This window comes from Lepidochelys kempii, chromosome 2 (genome assembly GCF_965140265.1).
Source record: "Lepidochelys kempii isolate rLepKem1 chromosome 2, rLepKem1.hap2, whole genome shotgun sequence".
Taxonomy (NCBI): Eukaryota; Metazoa; Chordata; order Testudines; family Cheloniidae; genus Lepidochelys; species Lepidochelys kempii.
In genome coordinates this window covers 267,272,297-267,287,454 of record NC_133257.1, presented here as the reverse complement: position 1 = coordinate 267,287,454, position 15,158 = coordinate 267,272,297, and the positions used below count along the sequence as shown (strand labels likewise).

At 47.1% G+C, this 15,158-nt stretch overlaps 1 protein-coding gene across 9 annotated transcripts in view; it reads left to right on the top strand.

Moving 5' to 3' along the window:
- The window catches only part of MAP4 (microtubule associated protein 4), a 276,274-nt gene extending 261,984 nt beyond the window's left edge, over positions 1-14,290 (top strand). For 8 of the 9 annotated variants that reach the window (XM_073329157.1, XM_073329156.1, XM_073329162.1 and 5 more), the window contains 4 exons: positions 796-877; positions 3,541-3,653; positions 7,138-7,312; positions 7,487-7,576. In XM_073329157.1, the coding sequence (XP_073185258.1) occupies positions 796-877; positions 3,541-3,653; positions 7,138-7,312; positions 7,487-7,494 (378 nt within the window). In that variant the 3' untranslated portion in view covers positions 7,495-7,576. The other variant, XM_073329155.1, reaches the window with a different exon arrangement.
- Positions 14,291-15,158: the final 868 nt, after the last annotated feature.

The window sequence follows — 15,158 nt, the reverse complement described above, 5'->3', positions numbered from 1 at the left end:
GTCAAGAAAACAACCTTGTGATGATGTTGCTGCAGCAAATAAAACCCAGTAAATAAAAGATATATATTTCCATAGCTTATCTCAGAGAACCCCCACATCCAGCCTGTTTTTTTCTTAGCAGTAAGACACAGTCCTGGGTGTGGTGATGCAGTCTATCCCCATACGTAGCAGCACATGCCTGTCAACATGCCCAAAAGAAACAGACTTAGCATCAGGTGGATCCACATCTTGGTGTGTTGGCTGAAGATGGTAGAGAGAAAGTTGAAGCCTCTAGTATATGCTTGGCACCACAGTAGGATAGCCTTGCTCCAAATAGACCAATCCAGATAACTTCTCTCCTGGCACGTGGCTGAAGGCAACATGGGACAGGTTTAAAAGTCAAGGCTGGTGTTGGGTAGAAACAGTCTGGGGAACTTGGGGGTGGAATCGGCCTCTTTGGTCAAACTTTAATATTCCTATGCATATGGCATATGAGACACTCATTTCTGGTCACTATCCATCTCTACTGGTTTTGTTTTTTTCAGTACACATTTCTACTTGCACATATTCACCCTTTGTTGGCTGGGACAGGGCTTTTGATAATCCTAATGAACGTTTGCCTTTTTCTTAAGAATTCTTGAAACCTACATCAGCAATGTTATTTGACACCTACCAGCCAGGTGATTAATGGGAAAAGTGTGGCAAGGGGAGATTAAGACCTCATTAAATATAAACTGCCCTTTGCGGTGGGACAGTGGTTTCCAGTTTCATAAGAAATGTTTCTTTGTTCTGAGTTGTTCCTTCCTGTCTCTGTAGGTGCAGATCCAGAGCAAGAAAGTTGACATTTCCAAAGTGTCCTCAAAGTGTGGCTCTAAAACAAATATTAAACACAAGCCAGGTAAAACTCTTAGTGTGCACCCTCACACTTTGTCAGTTAGTGAATATTGCATGTCATTCAGGCAGAACCTGTGATCCCAATTGGAGCAAGTGAGGTGGATGGATGGCATTCTGAAGGGAAGTATCTAGTTTCTTATGGATGCAGCATGATCTCCTGATTAGAGAAGGGGACTGGGAATCAGGAGACCTGATTCTAATCCTGGCTGTGACAATGACTTGCCTTGTTCTAAGTTTGGCTGTGGCAGTGACTTGCCCCAAATAGCAAGTCATTGTTACAGCCAAGCTTAGAACAAGGTAAGTCACTTAACCCATCTGCCTCAGTTTCCCCAACTCTAAAATGGTGAGATACCTGCCTTTCAAGGGTTTTGAGGCTTAATGAGATCCTCAGAGGGAGGGCATTAGAGAAGGGTGAAGTAGTCTCTCTCCAGTTCTCCGGAACAGATGCAGGAGACCTTTTAGTGTTTTGCACAGTAACAATCCATACTTTATAGAACACCTATCCTGAAATGATCCTAAATCACTTTACAGAATGCATGTGCAAGAATCCTTTGTTCCCCACTGACAACACAGCAGAGGCACCAATTCTTCCAGTGTCTGAGATTTCCATTGGACTCCTCATTGAGCAGACCCGCTCTTTAGCTGAAATGCTGACAGGATCACAGTTCAAGGTGTTATGGCTGCAGGCCAGTTGTCTAAACTTTGCTTCATGTCAGATCAAGCCGACCCTTGAGTAAGCCCAAAGAGTATGGTCCAGGCCTTTGTCTTGCTGGTTTTTTCAGTAGCAAGGGACAATCATCCGCACAGAAGAGTCCCCTGGTAATGAAACATGCCTGTGTGAAGAAAACAGAGTTCACAGACCAAACCTGAAAATGAACACTACAAGCTAGTCTTTGTTTCCAAAGACATCCCCAGACCCAGCCTGAAAGTCTCTTGGGTTGAAAGCAGTTCAACCTTGTGCACAAAACATCATGGTTCAGTGCATCAAAAACTCTCTCCCACTTGGAGAACATAGTGTCACAAACTTGGCCTCTGTCTATTCAGTGCTTTGCAGTAACAAGCTGTACGCTACACTACAATAACTGCTCTTGTCCAGGGCTGATTAAAACACAATAGTCCTGCAAGAATTATCTGTTATGTCACATTTTAAAGCAATTCTGTGTGGCCAAAATGATGGGATAAAATCCATTGGCCAGAAAGGATTCCGTTCACCCATGCAAAGCTCAGAAATTCTTTTAAAATGCTGAGGAGCTTATGTATTTAATGATGTCCCTGGAGGGCTGAAATTGTCGCCAGTGTTTCACTATATGAACAGTTTTCTAATAAAATTGTTAGAGGAAGCAGAACAATACACTGCACGTCCCCTGTTACTTGATGGGGGTTGCAGCCCTCCCACGTTCATTGAGAACTTGCCACAAATCTCAAGTAGGTCTTTGGGCCTCTTTCCATCCCTCCAGCAGAGTGCAGCACTATCAAACATAAGAGGGTAAAGCGAGGATTTCCTTCTTCTATGGGTCATGCTGTTGGCTGCACTGCTGACAGACGGAGGCCTCCTGAGCTGTTCATGCAGCGTCATGGGAGCCTGTCTGGATTTGTTTAAATTGCAAGTGAAGAATAATTGAAGGTTTTTTAATATAAAGTCACTTTTCTCTGACTGGGAATCAAACCCAAGCTGTGGCAGTGAGAGTGCCAAATGCTAACCACTAGACCGCAGGTCTTCCTGCCCTAGAAAACAGTGATTAGTGGATGCAGTTTTACAGTTGCAACTGATGGAGATGAAGAGGGAATGGAAAATAAGTGAACATAACAACAGCCAGACTGGGTCAGACCAAGGGTCCATCTAGCTCTGTATCCTGTCTTCCGACAGTGGCCAGTGCCAGATACCCCAGGGGGAATGAACAGAACAGGTAATCAAGTGATCCATTCCCTGTCGCCCATTTCCAGCTTCTGGCAGACAGAGGCTAGGGACATGACCATCCCTGCCCATCCTGGCTAATAGCCATTGATGGACCTATCATCCATGAACTTATCTAGGTCTTTTTTGAACTAGATAAACTAGTGGAGGAATGCAGCGAATGAAAGGGAGTCAAAAAATCCTACACCAAGATCGGGTCGTGGATCTCTTGCAAACATCCACTTAAATAATGAGATGAGGTTGTCAAAGGACATGGAAGGAGAGGTGTCTGCACATGTATGTGAGTGGGAAGTTAGAGGATGCGATCAGAAATGACCTTGACATTTTAAACGTGGATTGACTGTCCTCCTTTGGAGGAGAGGAGTTGGAAGCACCTCTGGTATAATGAAGGTGGTAATGTGCAGTTCCTCCTACATACCCGTCCTAACATGCAGCATTCTCTGCACAGGGGCATCTCCAGGGTTGGACTCTGGAACTCATGCTTGCTTGTATTGTGGTTTTGTATGCAGAGGTGGAGTTCACCAGCTTTCATCTTGACAATGATCAGATTTGAGCCCAGGCCTCAGTTGGTGAAAAGCTGAGACACTTAATGCACTGTTCCACCCTACACGCTACAAAGTAATTGGCTTAACGCAGAACTCTGGGGGTGGGTTTGGAGCAGGAGGAGGAGGGAGGTCCTGGGTCAGACTCTGCTCCAAGTGCTCTCCTGTTCTGAAACCAATAATGAATTCCATCCACCTCTCTTGTTCCAGGGGGAGGAGATGTCAAAATCGAGAACCAGAAGCTGAACTTCAAGGAGAAGGCGCAGGCAAAAGTGGGCTCTCTGGACAATGTGGGACACGTGCCAGCAGGAGGCACAATGAAGGTATGTGTCATTCTGCTCTTTTTCTTGAGCTCAGTTCAGCTCCCTGTCTTGTTGCTAATGCATCCCAGTTGCCCCCTTCAGTCAGCCTGTGGCCATTTACTCATTCCCAGCATCACTTCCATAACCACTCTGTCATTAAATCCAGAAAACAAGGAAGGGCTAAATGGGAGAGAGCTCTGAACCATGTCAGTATCCATTCTAGATGGGTCCCACCACATGTCTCTAGAGCAGCAGTTCCAAACTTCATTGTACCGGAACCCCTTTCTGACAGCAAAAATTATGACACGATCCCATGTAGGGCTGGAGCCGTACCCTTGCCTCAAGCCCTCGGGCTTCGGTTTCCGCCCCAGGCAATGGGGCTCGGGCTTCAGCCCCGGGTCCTAGTGAGTCTAACGCAAGCCCTAGCGACCCCAATAAAACGGGTCACGATCCAGAGCGTGAAAACTACTGCTCTGAGAGAGCAGCCTGGTTAATTTTGTCTCCCTCCCTCTAGAGGGTCTGAGAAGAGGCTTAACCTTTTAGGCTAGATCTATAATCAGATCCATTGTTGCATGGGTGAGAGGAAAGACTTGTGTCCGACTTTTGCTCCCTCCATTGTGATATTAGAATACCAGCTCACTCGTCCTGGCTAAGTGTTTGTGTAACTTTTCGTTATTGCACCAATCAGAGCAACTGGAATGGCTAGTTGGAAGCTCTCTCCCAAACAGAGCTGCTGAGATCAGTGTGCTCTGGGCTGTAAATACGCATTTTACTACATCAAGGAATCTGTCTGTCTGGTAGAATCCTCCATGGGTGGGGTTAACCTCATACTAAACCTAGCTCTGAACCCTTTCTCTGGATAACTGTAAGAATGAATTCTTGCTTTAGAGTTGGGATGCTATCTTGGTACAGCACTTCTCCACCACAAGGACATCAAACTACCCTCAGCCACAGCTCTATAAATTGCACTGGTGCATCTCTCAGCTTTACTACAGCCATGAGGCGTCTGCTTTTAGGGGTGGGAAATCACCCCCATTTAGATGACCTCTTCATTATGACTGTGCAGGCTAATGTACCAAGCCATATACACACGAGAATGGAGCTGGAGTTCACACATTCGGGTAGATTCGTTGGCACCAGAGGTTTAGTTCTAAGCACTATGGCATGGGAAGGAATCCGGTGTTCCAGCACAAAGGGCAGCAGCACCTCAGCCCCTGGGGAGAGCACTGGAGAAAAGCATCCCCTTCCAAATGCTTTCGCTTTCCATTGTTTCAATCCTATTTGTTCGTGATTGACATTTATGTTGTGGGAGCACCGAGAGGCCATGTAGGTTGGGGCCCACTGTGGTAGGTGCTGTATCCAACAAGATCATAAACAGTCCCCGTTCCAAAGGGCATGCAGTCAGGGAGGTTGTGGAGGGGCTGGGATAACAGCAGATATGGCAGGATTCACACACACACAAGGATACAAATAGACCCCATTAAAATTGAGACACTGCCGACCATATTAATTGAGGGACAAGTAGGATGTTTCCTCCATTTTTGAATCCTTTAAACTTAATTTTAGCTCCCAGACGATCCGACTTTAGCAGGCAGATGGTTTTAAGCAGGTATAAACGTAGCTGCTATGTGAGGGTAGGGGTTAGAATCTGATCCCTGTCCTACTTTATGCCAGGCTGCTCCAGCTGTTTATACTCGACACTAATTCTACTCGGGTTGTTTGCTGATGGCCAGTGTTGTCCAGTGGTGCTGGGTTCCATAGATCGTGTCTCTGTCACCTCCACACCCAGCTTGCATTGTGATTTCCCTGTCAGAGCTGGACATTCGCCTGGGTGTGCGAGAGCCTAGCGTGCCTAGTACCTCTTCCCTCAACACTGATCCTGCTGTCAGATCTGATCTAACTCTGTTGCCAGTGTGTGAGGCAGACTAGACTGTCCAGCTTGTTCATCTATAGCTCTGTGGGCTGTACAGGGCTCTCGGGAGTCAGACCTTGTTTAAACCAGTAAATCACAGATGCACAGAACTGAGTGAGAAAGGTACTTTTCTGACTGTAACTGCCCTCTAGTGGTCTGTCAAGGTGTTAGGTGCAAGACAGCTGGTCTTGCTCTGCTTGCAGAAGAGTGGTGTAGAGGTGGGAACCTTGCAAGTTTCTGTGTGTTTTCCTTCAGAATTATCTAGGTACCAAAATTATGGTTGTGTTCATGTGGGTTTAAACCCCAGAAAGGGGGGTCAGACGGGTGCACTGTCTGTCGAGGCTGCACGAGAGTGGTGGGGAATTGCCAGCTATTGCTAGATTTGCAGCCCCACTAGGCAGTGTAGGAAATGGCCATACCTATAGTCAATAAGATTTCTCAGCCCCCACTCAGATCCTCTGAAAGGAAACGGCAAAATCATTGTTCCAAATGCATTCCCTTGGCCGCTTGAGGAACCCATTTTGTAAGGGCTTTCTCCAAAGGAACATGGTGAGCAGGAGCAGGATGGTGGCCGAAGTATCATGGAGTGCATTCATTGTTAGTCAGGACCATCCACAGCACCCCTCGATACAGAGAATACACAGTACAGATGAGTTCTGTCTGCAGTGCTCACTCTGCTCCTGTGAGCACAGCCTGCTTCCAGATGGTGTCTCGTCTTTTCTCAGCCCCCTCCCTTGCTGCTAGTCACATCTGCTGAGGGGCTTTCCAGATAATTCTGCATTCCCCTGAAGAAGCCACAGCTCTATTTTAGCAGTGTAAACTCATTTTCCCAAGAGCAGTGTACTGGAAATCAGCAATTCCAAATAGGATCACCCTTGTTAAGGAGAACATGCCACAAAACAGAATCCTATCCCTTGAAGAGCTGCACCAAATGACCACAGACCAGCTTCAGCCAGTATGGCAAGGATGTGGTCTTTTGTGCTAACTTGCCTTTGTGGGTGTGGGATCCACTGTGGATTATTAATCTGGCAAGTAAGCAAATAAGCAACAGAAACAATCAAATCAAGGAGACTGTCTCATTGCAATATACTCAGATTACTTATTTTCACAAGTCCCTTCGCTTTTAATCCTACAGGGTAATGCTTGGTAGTCTTCTCATGGGTGATGGTGTCACTTTGTTCCAGTCTTCTTGCTGCTAGCCTGGTACTCCATGTGAATGTACTGCGTGTTCCATGGAAATGACTAGATGTTTAATAATATGAGCGCTCATTCAGTGTCGGCTATGACTAGCTAGCTGAGATGTGGCAGGAGGCCAGTGAGGTTTTGTGAGGCTGGCTGGGGTTGTGGGTTATTGAAGCACGTTGCTGCCAGATGTTGCTCTGATTGAAGAGCTGCTCAATACAGGTGGGTTTTCAGGAAACCAGGGAGTTGATTGTAGCGCTTCTCTGCTGCATTTCTAACCACCCCCCATCTTGGTGCGTGTGGAGGGCTCTTGGTGGCACCCTGACTGTAGTTTCTTCATTTCACTCCATTTCATTCCCATCCTTCTACTGACACGGCATTGTCCTCCCCAACCCCCTTGTTTCATTATAGCCTGAGGGGAGTGAAGAGGCAGCGCTGCTGGCTCAGGCCCCTCAGAATGGAGACGTGACAGCGTCCCAGGCAGGCAGTGAAATGCGGGAGAATGGAGTAGGGCCGACTGCGCCCGCTGTGGGTGGTGGTGACCAAAGGGAAATTCAGAGCTTCGGCACTCAGATACAAGAAACAAGTAAGTGCTCGTGCCTTCCTCTCTTCTCAGCTCAGCAGGGCGGGGAGGGGCGAGCACTCGCAGCAGGGGCGGAGCAGCCTGTGGACGTTGATCTAACGGATTTAAGCTTAAAGTTACATTTTTCTGTCAATTTTGCCTTATTTTTAATGAAGAAAATTGCCTTTTATTTTCCAGGCATCTAATGATGACATTATGGTATCATCCTCCGCTCCCCTGCCCCCTCTCTCCTCCCCTTCTCCCCATCTCACCTACCCCCTTGTGTCGCTGCAGATTGAATCCCACAAACTGATGTTCCGTGAGAAGGCTAAGGCTCGCACGGACCACGGAGCGGACATCATCGTCTCCAAATCCCCCAACCTTTCCAGCAGCACTTCCCCCTGGTGTAGCACGTCCGTCAGCGAGAGCCTGGGCTCCATCGCCTCCTCGTCACCGCTGCAACAGCCGGCTCCCCATGCAGAAGACCTTTCTGCGGTGCTTTCTCAGCAAGGCTTGTGACTTGTCCCCACCCACCCCGCCTCCCATGTGCTTCCCAGAGTAACTCAGCTTGGATCCCTTAACCCGGCACTTGGCTTTAGGTGGGAAGGGGACAGCATTTTAGCAGGGCTAGCTTCCCTTTCAGTGGTGCTGTCTGTCAGCAGGGCAATGTAGTTGTTCGCCCATACGGCCCAGGAATCTGAGGTTCATTTCATTGTGACAGTGGCTCTACCTTCCCCAGTGTGTCTCAGGCTCTGGTGATCCTCTCCTCACCTCCAATCCTCTTGCTCTTAGGAGGACATCAGTGTGAGTCTGAATGACGTGTTTCTTAGGGACAGGCAGCTGGAGAGCTCTAGACTAAACATGTGCTTAAAGCCACTTCTCGTTCTGGGGAGGGCGCCAAGCCTCATTCTGTTGCTGCGTTTGGGCGGAAGTGGTGGGGCTGTGCTGCGAGTGGCCCAAGCCAGGCCGGAGTTAATGGGGATAAGCTGTGATCTTTCTCTTTGTTAACTTTTCCTCCTGCTGCTTCAGTTTCTGCTGTTCCTATTTAATGATTATCTATATTATACACACACATTAGGCTGTTTTAACTGTTGACTTTAACCGTTTCATTTTTTTTTTTGTGACGAAGTGTTGATGATTTATTGTGCTATGACCATGCTAAGTTTCCTTTTCTCTTTCCTTCTTTCCCTAACCATAGGAATAAAGACATTAACCGCTGCTGCAGTGCTGGCTTCTTATCGACATATCCAGCAATTGTAACTGTTGTTTTTCTTTGTGTTGTTTTTTAAAATATTTTTAAATGATGGAGCAAATTCATGTAATTAAGCCATGTCTGAAAGGAAAGGCATAAGAATGTGCTAAAAAAAAAATCTCTTACTGTAACAGTTCAACCAAGCCTTGTATTGACTGCAACAAGTGATGCTAAAGGGATGCTTAGAGAACCTCCTATCGGGGTAAATAACCAAGCCCTAGAGGATGCCCTGGCACCTTTGTAGTTGCTTCTGTTGGATTAACAAAAGGCGCAAAGTATATTTATTAACTTGAATAGCCACAGACAGTTTGTTGATCGTTTTTTTTCTTTGCCATGGTATCAGGCCAGGGTCAGGGTATCAGGTCAGGAAGCTGCTTCAAACAATATGTTGCAGGTTAATGCAGGGTGTGTGTTCTGATGCAAGGGATCCAGTGTGATATGTATTATTTTTAACAAATGTTAAATGTAGGGGTCAACAGATTACCTGGCTAGATGCAATCTGGTGGGAGGCTAGGATGGGGAAGAAGTGAACAGCCGCCTCCCATTCAGGGAGCCAGAGAGGGAGAGCTGAATGTCCGTGAAGGGTTGGGAGGGGCAGAGTAGGCAGGCTTACAATATGAAGGCGGTACAGCCCTGGCTTGTCAAGAGATCACACACCATTGTGGTTTGAGCTCCTTGTTTTATGTTGCGAATGACACTAAAGAAACAAAATGTATATAAAAAAAATCTGGTGTTCTTGAGTCATCAAACTAACTTAAAGCAAAAAGCAGAATAACAAAACACAGGGATCAAAGTTAACTGACGACAGACGTCTGCTAAGGGGGCTGGCCAATTTGAAGTATGGGGGGCGGAGAGGAGCCCACAGCTTCCTCTGCTTGTGGGAATATTTCTCTTTGGGAAGCTGACAGTGACACGATAACCCGGAATCTGTATTTACACACAAAGATTCTTATTGCACTTGTATTTTTTATATTAAAGTTTGCATGATTTCTAATAAAATGGCATTAAAATGTAATAGTTTGCATCCAAGTGGTCTGCTAGTCTTGTAAGTGCTTTTTCCACTAAATACGAAATTGAATAAACAATGCAGATTTGCACCTGAAAGGGGCTGTTATATATACCCTGTTCTCTCCATAAAACTCCCTCTGTTCCCCTCTTCCCCATCACTACCACCTTTCCTCTCCAATTCATGCCACACGCATGCTACCCTAGGACCAGGGAGAAGCTGCTGGGCTCATCAAATTCTCCTGCTCTCTTTGCTTGGAAGTTCCAAATAGTTGTTTACATCTTTCAATGCTTGTTTTGAGGGTCCATCCCGAGGGGGTTCAGATTCTCGTAACCTTTTTTCTTTCCTGCAATGTTTACCTTGCTCTGGAGAGATGGACGCTGGAGACATAAGGCTGAGGCTGCACAACCAGAGGCAGCCAGGGCAGCACCATATCCAGTAAGCCAGTAATAGCCAAACCATCCATTGAAAGATTGCTCCCTGTGGGGTGGATTAGGAGGTGGCCCCATAGACAGTTGCACTTGCTGTCCTGCTACCTCAGTAAGGGAGGAGAAACCTATTCAATATCAAGCACCCTCCCAGGGTAAAATGGTTGAATTGTGTTGTGATGCCCTGAAGCACTGTGACAGCCGCTCTGGCTCTGCAGGTGCTGGCTCAGATCTCTATAAACATCAAGAAAGACCCATCCACCTGCATGTACCCCTCCCGGTATATATCACTGCCCCTTCTCTGATGCTTCCTACGTTTTGTTACTAAATTCTAACAAGATCTCTTTAAATCTGTGAATTGGGATTGAGCGGGAAGGGGGTATTTGAACCAGAGAAATGGTTTTAAGAGTCAATCCCCTTAACAGGAAAAGGCACAGACTTTGCTTCCCAAAGCAATAATGGAAGTTTGCTCTGAAATAGGAGACCTGACAGGGCTGCACTGGCTGGCGCATTTCTGCAGTAGGGTAGGTGCACATCACCCAAAGAGAATTTTTCAGTCCTGTGTCTGCAGGTGTGTGGTGCCCTAGCTAAATTCCTGTTTAACACCAGATGCTGGGATTGGTGGTAATCTGAAGTCAGGCTTGGGGCTCCCCTCCAGACCCAGGAGTTGAGAAATGCGCACTAATGAGCGAGGTACCTGTGCGGGAGTAGCTGATAACAGACTCCAGCCACTGCTGTAAAATCCAGCCATGTGCTCCAGATACATATGGCCAACGTTCATTTGTTTTCTTCTGAATTACTCAGAGAGGTGGAAGCTGAAATACCACGTTCTTTTCACTTCATGCTGCTAGAGACCACAGGGAAGAGTAAAGCCATTGAGGCAGGATGTGTCTGATGGTCCTTTTTACCGATTTCACAGGGTGGCGAGTGTTTAGTTCGGGGGCCATGATAGGAAGACAGGTAGCAACATTGCACTTTATGTTCTGAGATTGCAAAAAAAGAAAAAAACTTGTTTTGCTAAGAGTTAAGTTTTACCTCCTCCTCATCCCTCTTGATTGCTTTTCTCCAATGAATTGGTCTGCAGCAGAGCGAAGGCCTATCTCTAAATGTGCACAAACCGTCCCAAACTCTCACAGGTTTCAGCTGAACGCTAAGAGCTCTCTGTGCTTCTGTGCCACTCTCTCTAACATTTATTGTGCCTGTCTTTAGGTGACTTAGACTAGATCCAGATACACCAGTTTGGTTTTGTTAGGACAGCGTCAGTTTTACGAAGAATTTTTGATTTTATTTTAAAGAAATAGCTGTAAGTATTGTTAGCCTGGGAATAGTTGTGTGTGTGTGTGTGTGTGTGGTTGGTATGGTTCTGGTTTCCTATGTAGAGGGATGGGAGCAAGCGCTGAGTTATGCTGAGACCTGAAAATGAAAGCTGCGGGAAGCGTTACTGTCTATTCTGCAGCAGGTTGGAAAATCTCGCCGAGAAGCTGAAAATCCCATTAGTCCTGGTCTGCCTTTAAATATTTGGGACATTGACCCACTAATTGAAAACTCATGAGCTGTTGCCCCTCACGGCTCAATGCTGCTTCCATTGCAGTCAACCACTGACTCCAGTGGGAGCAGGATTGGCCCCCGTGTGGGGAAAGGCTTCTGAGCCGTGTTGACTTGCACTGCTTGAAGGAGCCAGAGGCTCTCTTTTCAGCTGCATCTTCTCCAGATGACCCATGTAAAACGGAAGGCTTCTCGTGAGCCAGGCTCCTCTTCCCAGACATTAGGGATGCCAGTTGGGCAGGGTTCAACTGGCAGGATGTAGAATAATGCCAGCGATCTGTGTGTATTCTTGTTAGGGTTGATCCTAGGACTATGTAGTAAATTCCCTTTTGAAAAGTGGTGAGTTGAGTCTGAATTAAATGTGGCTTGAATGTAAATGTTCCTGGCCTGAGATGCCCTTGTAGAAACCAAAGGAATTCCCTGGGTTTCAGGTATCTGCAAGAAGCTGGCATGGCTTGGTACAGCCAGGGGACAGGTGGGCTGGGGTTGGCGTTCTTTTCCCTGGTGGCTGTCAGGTTGGGTTTCGTAAGCACATCTGACAGGAAGCTTTAGGCTACAGTGGACTTGACTCACGATGGATGGGGCATAAAAGCAACCTGCTGTTGTGGTCTCAGAGCAGAGCAGCCCCGTGGCAGTGTGTGATGGGCTGGAAATGGGGATCCACCCTGCTAGCAAGAGCAGCTCCATTGCAGCCATGGCAAGGCTAGAGGGGAATGTGTGTCCTAGGGCCATGACAACTCTTACCTTTGGGGGAAAAGGAATCTTTTTCTGGGCTTGTGATTAAAGCTGGGATTGGCTTTGAGATGTCTGTAATGGCTGATGCGGTGAAAGGCTAAGAGGTGAGGTTAATAGGCTCTTTGGAAAGTGACTCCTGCAGGAGCTTGGAGGTTCCTTTTCTGTGATGACTCTTGGTTCCACCTTCCATACTTGATCTCTCTCACACACCAGCATGTGGCATGGGGGTGCAGGCAGGGCCTCGGTGGGAATGGCTGGCTGCTCAGTGCCTGGGGACTGTTTAGTTGACAGTGAGATACACAGTTCAGTGGGGCTTTAATACTGTAAAACAAAGGATATTCAAACAAACAGGTGGATCAACTCAGGGCCACAACAGCAGGAGGCTGCATGGTCTGGCTGCATTGGCCGTTGCTGTTCCAGGGCTGTGCAGCACCTGGCCCCACAGGCTGGGCTACAGCCTGAGTGTGCCTCCTGTTGTCATTCTTGGTCCCTTACTGCTAGGTGAGTGTAGTTCTCTGTGCTGATCCTTGCTGTCGTCCCCTGTACACAGAGTAGTGCGTCAGCGTGAATGAGGCTCTAGACTAGAACCATTGTGTGTTTGGTGCCCTCTGAGCAGAATTTTGTTCTCCGACACGAGAACTTGGTGTCTTCCAGATTCTCGAACTGCCAGGATGCCCCATGTTCCACCACAGGTGACGGAAAGAAAATGCCAAAACCTCTTTAGCTTTTGTTGGACCACTGTGGAAAGGCTCAGTAGGAAGAGTAACTGGTTAGTTGGCTGGAGAAGTGTCATCTTTTTGGGGTGGAAGAAATGTCATTCTGCCCAAGTATATGCAGTGTTGTAGCCGTGTTGGTCCCAGGATATTAGAGAGACAAGGTGGGTGAAGTCGCATCTTTTATTGGACCGACTTCTGTTGGTGAGAGAGACAAGCTTTTGAGCTACACAGAGCACAAAAGCTTTGCTCTCACCCACAGAAGTTGGTTCAATAAAAGATGTGACCTCTCCCATCTTGTCACTCCGCCCAAGGGCAGTTTCTGTGTATGGGGCGGGGGGGGGGGGGGAATTCACAAGAAGATTCTTCGCTTCCCAGAGGAGTTTGACAAGCAGTAGAAGCCAAGATAAATGTAGAACTATGGAAGAAAGCTGTGGAAAGCATCCTCCACCTTTTGTTGCCCTTTGCCACTGACAATCTAGCTACAATATATATATATTTTCCTTCTCACAAAAGTCTCACTTAATACAGGATGGCATCTAGTGTAAGATCAGTCAAGACTCCTTTATTCCAGCCCTCTGCTGACTTCCCTTTCCGGCATTTGGTATTGCCTGAAGGCTCAGTAATCCCTTAACATAGGTACATGGTGGAAAAGGCATAGAAGGAAAGTAGGAGAGCGGGGTGGACTGAGAGCCAGGTATGCTCTGAGCACAGGGCTAGGAGCAAGGAACACTGGCGTTCTAATCCTGGCTTCGATATTGTCTCCCTCTGTAGTCTTGGGAAATCACTTAACCTCTTGGGCTCAGTTTCCTCATCTGCAAAATGGGGATAATAATAGTAACTTCCCAGTGGAGGTGTGAGGTAGGATTAGTGTGTATAAGATGCTCTCTAAGGGTTAAGTATTAACATTTTTGTGTTGTAGGAATATTATGCAGAGGCTCCTTCCGCGTCACATGAGATGCACCATAATGACTGAGGAGAGCACAGAACTGTCCAGTTTTGGCAGCGACTGTGCAGCCAACTGTTGCTGTAATGTTGAGTGATACAACATTATCCTATAATCGGGAGGGGGGAGATTATTGCATGGATGTAAAGGCTGAGACTCCAGCTACTTGGGAGAGGTGGTAGAATACTAGAGGGGGAGTGCAAACCCTTTGTACTGACGCCAGGGAGTGAATTCGTACTGGTTTACTTCTGCCTTTGTTTCACCCTCCTTGTTGACTGTACAAGACTGGTGTCTCCATTAGCAACATTTCCTGATTTGACGTTGTGATTCTTACTATTGTAAAGGATTGAAATAAAGCTTCTAGATGTTCAACCTTGGCACCAGTGTGAATTTGCATTTCTTTGGGGGCTGATATTTTTCTGGGAAACAAACCGGTTCTTTGGATGGTGGGTTAAATCCTAGGCTGCTGCTGAGTAAATAAGGCACGGGCAGAGGCAGGAGCAGGGTACATGCATTCTCCTGCCGTATTTGCATCTCCAGCTCTACGTGTAGTCAGTCACTCAGCCTCCATATTCCCCTCTTCTCTGGACCGACCTCTACAGTGAATACAATGCAGTTGTGACATGGGGATCTCGCTTAGATCCTAACGCACCCTGTGCACTGATGGTGCTGTATAAATGGCTTAATCTGGGGAGCTCGTTTGACAGTGTAACAATCCTCTGCCCTGTGGTGTGCTTGGCTGGGTGGTAGCAGAATGGACTGTCATGTTTCCTTCAGCGTCACTGGTGCTGCTTCTCACCAGGAGTTGCTTCCCCTGTGCTACAGGGAGCAGAGAGGAACTATGTGAGCAGAACAGCAAACAGGAACCTAAGTTGAGTCCTGACTCCCAGCTGTGAACCTGATTGTGTGACTTTTGGCAAGTCACTTACTGTATCTTGGCCTCAGTTTCCTGATATGGAAGATGGGGGTAAATCTTACTTCCTGTGGATACTGTAATGTTGGCAAAGTTGCTTTGGAGATCTAAAGCTCAGTGACCGGATTTCCAGCCATCATGAGCATCTGCAACTCTTCCAACTGGGAGCTGTGGGTGTTGAGCACTGCTGCAAATCAGGCTGAGAGGCAGAATTAGAAGAAAGGGGAGGGGCAGAAATTGGGCTGGGCTGTTTTTAGAAACTCAATTATGCACCTTCTGCATCTGGATCCTAAAGCCCTGGAGTGGTGCCCAAATGAAACCTCGCCAGGTCC